General features: G+C 72.7%; 1 protein-coding gene across 1 annotated transcript in view; it reads left to right on the forward strand.

Annotated features, from left to right (window-relative positions):
- Positions 1–1,613: 1,613 nt before the first annotated feature.
- BOP1 (block of proliferation 1) overlaps positions 1,614–4,137 on the forward strand; it is a gene marked incomplete at its 3' end in the record, with an annotated part of 9,125 nt that continues 6,601 nt past the window's right edge. Inside the window, exons 1-3 of the mRNA XM_012722864.1 lie at positions 1,614–1,665; positions 2,555–2,894; positions 3,305–3,540. Of these exons, the coding sequence (XP_012578318.1) occupies positions 1,614–1,665; positions 2,555–2,894; positions 3,305–3,540 (628 nt within the window). The remainder of the gene's footprint in view (positions 1,666–2,554; positions 2,895–3,304; positions 3,541–4,137) is intronic.

Consider the following 4,137-nt stretch of genomic DNA (forward strand, 5'->3'; position numbering starts at 1 on the left):
TCCCAGGCCACGCCCATCCCAGGCCACGCCCATCCCAGGCCACGCCCGATCCCAGGCCACGCCCGATCCCAGGCCACGCCCGCCGGGCGCAGCGCCCCCGCCCCTGACTCGCTGGTGTCCGCGTGGAGCTTGAGGACACTGGCCGGCGGTGAGGACGAGGCCCGGCGCGGTGGGGCGCGGCCGCGGGGGCTCTCCTCTCTGCCCGAGGCTTGCTGCTGGCCCTGCTGGCGTGCCCAAGGCCAGCTGGGGACGGACACCTGCCTGTGGCCGGGAGAGGCGGGGAGGGAGGCGGTGCGCGGGCAGCTCCAGCCAGGGCCAGGGACGCAGGCTCCGGAGCCCTAGGGGGCGCAGGCGGCGTGGGGGGCCGGGGGCGCTGCCTCCAGGGTGGAGGGGGCTTCTGACGCAGAGGCCCAGCTTCGGGGACTCCGGCAGCTGCTGCTTAACCGCGAGGGCGCTGCCGCCGGGCGCGGGCGGAGCGGGCCCTGCGGGGTTCCGGCTCCCCCGTTTCGATCATTTCGGCCAAGACACAACAGAGGCTTCCTTTCCCATGAACACACGGAAAGGGCCCAACGACCGCGGGTAAAGCACCCCTCGCGGCCGCCGCCTCGGGGTGGGGGGCGCGCCCAGAAACGCCCCCCCGGCGGCCCCGCGCGGCCTCCAGGTCTCACCGTCGCGGGGCTCCCGTGACGACCCCAACTCGGTACCCCGTTCTCGGGACTTCCAGGGAGGGGCCTTTCCACCGCCCCGGTAACTCCAGGGGGACGGCGTCACCGCCGTCGCTCCACTGCCGGCCAGGGCTGCGGTGTGGCAGGTTGGCCACTGCTAGAGCCGCGCTCAGCCGGGGAGCGGAGGCCCCGGGCGGGCAGCCTGGAGGATCCCCGGGCCACGGAGGGCCCCGGGCCGGCAGCCTGGAGGATCCCCGGGCCGCAAGGCTGCCGCCCGAGGGGCTCCCGGCTCTCCCTCAGCACTCACCACGCGGCCACTCGCTGGGTCCCTGCCGGGCTGCAGCCTGGGCGGGGGTGGGGCTGGGGGGCAGTGAGGAGGAGCACGCACGCCCCCTCTCCGCTCCAGAAGCCCCTCGACGCCCTGCACCCAGGACGACTGGCCAAATCTGGGCCACACGCACAGCCCTGGGCCGACGCTTGCAGCCTACACCAGCCCCGAGAACCAAGCCCCCCGCCTCTGTCCCCCCAGGTCACCCTGGGGGCCGCAGGGAGGCCACTGCTGGGGACAGAGCCAGCAGGTGAACCTTACCCCCCCCCCAGTGAAAGCGGGGCTAGGAGGCGGCACCCCTGGGCCTTCACGGCCCCCTGGCTTTCATCCTAACCCTTTCCCGGTGCTGGGCGACTCTCCCGTGGATCACGCCACGCCGCAGGCCACAGCAACCACCACAGATACCCACTGGGCTGGCCACGGCGGCCCTCAGCCAAGAGGGCTGCGAGGCAAGGCCCGTGCGCCCCGTCACGAGGGGCCATTCAGGCCGCCGCCCGGGAGGGCGGGGGCCCCTGCGCGCGCCTGCCCCAGACCCGGCCTGGCTCTCGTGAGGACCTGCCCCTGCTGTGGCTGCCACGCGGCTGCTGCGGGGACGCCTGGCTGGCCGTCCGGCCGGCACCATGGAGCGGCGCACTCACACGCCCTGTCGGGAGCGCTGCGCCTTCTGGAACAGTCTGCACAGAGGGACGCAGCCGGCGTGGCCGCCTGGGCCGGGCGAGGTGGGCAGGTGGCAGGGAGGGCTCGGGCGCGCCCATCCTCCTGGACACGGGGGACACGGAGCCACCTGAACAAACAGCGACCCACCCACGGGCCGGCGGTGGCATCTGGGGCGGGGGGGGGGTGCCCGGTGGAGCCAGCACGTCATCGGTCACAGCTGCGGCCCAGCCCGCCCCAGCGATTGGGACCGGGCTCACTGCCGTGGCCCCTCGGCTGCCACTCTCGTGGCACAGGGGTGTCCCGCAGCGGCCGTGGGGCTGGCCCAGCGAGGCGGGTCACCCGGACTCCAGCGCCTGCGGCTCTGACTCACCGGCCAGCAGACGCCCCGAGGAGGCCGTCTGGACGGGCTGTGCTCAGGAGGGGCCAGCCACGGAGACACGAGACAGCCACTGGGAGGGGAGAGGAGGCGTGGACGCCAGCGGTCCGAGTGGACGCTGTGGCCGGCCTGTGCCCCCGCGTCCACCTGCAAGTGGGATGAGGGCACAGCAGTCCTGCCACGCGGAGATGCGGGGGCGGGGGCGGCCGTGCTAGGTGGGCAGCGGAGGGGAGGTGGGCGCGCGTGGGGCCACCTCTGCCCCGGCCAAAGCAACAGCTTGGTCTGGCCCGCGCCAGCCCAGCAGGCAGCCCGCCGGCCCCTCTGGCCCGCCCCCGCGGCCCCGCTCCGCCCTGCCCGCCGCCAGTGCCAGCCTGAGGCTGTCTCAGGGGCCTCAGCGGGGGGCAGCAGGCCAAGGCCAGGGCTGGGAGTCAGGGTCCCGACCTCGGTGCTGACCGCGGGTGGCCTGCAGGCCAGTCCCCCTCCGCCTCCTCCTTGCACACGCAAGGCCGCGCCCTCCTTTTCCGGCAGGCTTCCAGGGCTTGTACGGGCTGCCCGAAGGGCCGGGCAGGGCGCCTGGGGGCGGGCCCTCACCCCTGCCCGCGGAGCCACGGCTGGGGCCGGGCTTCAGCCCGCCCTCTCCTGGCAGCCGGACACGCGGCCTGCAGGCGCCTCCTGACAGTAAACACTGTGCTTCTCGGGGACGGGCAGTGTCCGACTTGCGGCGGCCGAGAGCGGCCTGCGCCCTCCCACAAACGAGCCTGCGGGCTGTGGCCGCACCAAGGCGGCCACCGACGGTGTCCCGGGGGGGTCCGCCGCGCCACGGCCACCCCCCGGATGGCCCGGCGCCTCGGCCGAAGTGCCTGGACAGGTACCTGGGGGCCTGCCAGAGTCTGCCCGACGCCCTCGCCAGTGCCACGCGCCCACGGCCACAGCGCAGAGCAGACCTGGCGTGTGCTGGGCGACGCTGGGCCCGGCTTTCCAAGCCTGCACCTGGAGCGTCACCTTGCCATTGCTACACAGGCCCGTGGGGGTGTCACGAACGTGGCCCTGCACCCAGGGGTCAATCTGTGGGGAACGGGTCCTCTTCACAGCTCGGACTCGCGTCCGGGAACAGCTGAGGGTGCAGCCCCCAGGCTGCCCTGGGAGGACGCCACTGCGCACTCGCGGCAGCCACGCCTCGCCCCGGAGGCCGCCCGAGGCCAGGCCAGCGGGCGGGGGGCCGGCGAGTGCCACAGCCCGGCGTCTGGGCCGGCTGCCTCTGTGCTGTGTTCCCCGAAGGCGGCAGTGGGGGGGAGGGAGCTCCACGGGGATCCGCGAGGGCACGGACCCCACTCCTCCAGCGCCACCACCACGTCCCGACCACCGCCCCCAGGCCCCTTCTCCCGGCTACACCACACCGGACCGCACTTTCACGCGGGCCTCGACACTGGGCGAGCACTCCCCCGGCCACGTCTCGGAGCCCCGGGGGCCACGGCAGCGGGTTTGCGCCTGTCAGCTCCCAGCCACGCGCCCCTGTAACGGGATGTGCTGTCGGCGATTCTCTTACTTCGCTGCTCTCGTGCTGGGACGTAGAAGTAGGATTGACTTTCCCCTGTTGGTTCTGTGACCTCTTAGAACCGCTTTTGAGTCTGGCAGAGGCGCCTGACGTCTTCACACGTACGAACGTGGTCGCCGGTGAATGATGCACTTTTGTTTCTTCCCTCCCCTGCTGGGCCTCAGGCCCTGGGCATCTGCGAGCTGACGAGCCGACGTGCTTGCGCTCCCGGCCTCACGGGGAAGTGCTGGGTCGCCGAGTCTGGCCGGGCTCCCACGCGTCCTCCTCTTTGAAAAATCAGCGGCCACATCACCGCCGAGGTTCTTTCTCTTTTTGTGACATTAGGGCGTGTGGGGTTTTTGACGAGTGCAAAGAACACATCCTCAAGGTTACGGGAGGGCTGTTTCAGCCTGGGAGTGTGAACCAAACGACGGGCCGTGGGGTGTTAGCCAACCTTGCCTTCCAGGAACGCACTCACCAGTGCGGCCATCTCACCGCTGCTGGAGCCATGTAGCCTGTTGCCTCGCCGGGACTGAGCGCGCTGAGGGTGACGCTGGACCGTCCCCCCCCCCCCCCC

This window comes from Condylura cristata, unplaced genomic scaffold (assembly GCF_000260355.1).
Source record: "Condylura cristata isolate star-nosed mole 26May11 unplaced genomic scaffold, ConCri1.0 scaffold00009, whole genome shotgun sequence".
NCBI classification, from domain to species: Eukaryota; Metazoa; Chordata; class Mammalia; order Eulipotyphla; family Talpidae; genus Condylura; species Condylura cristata.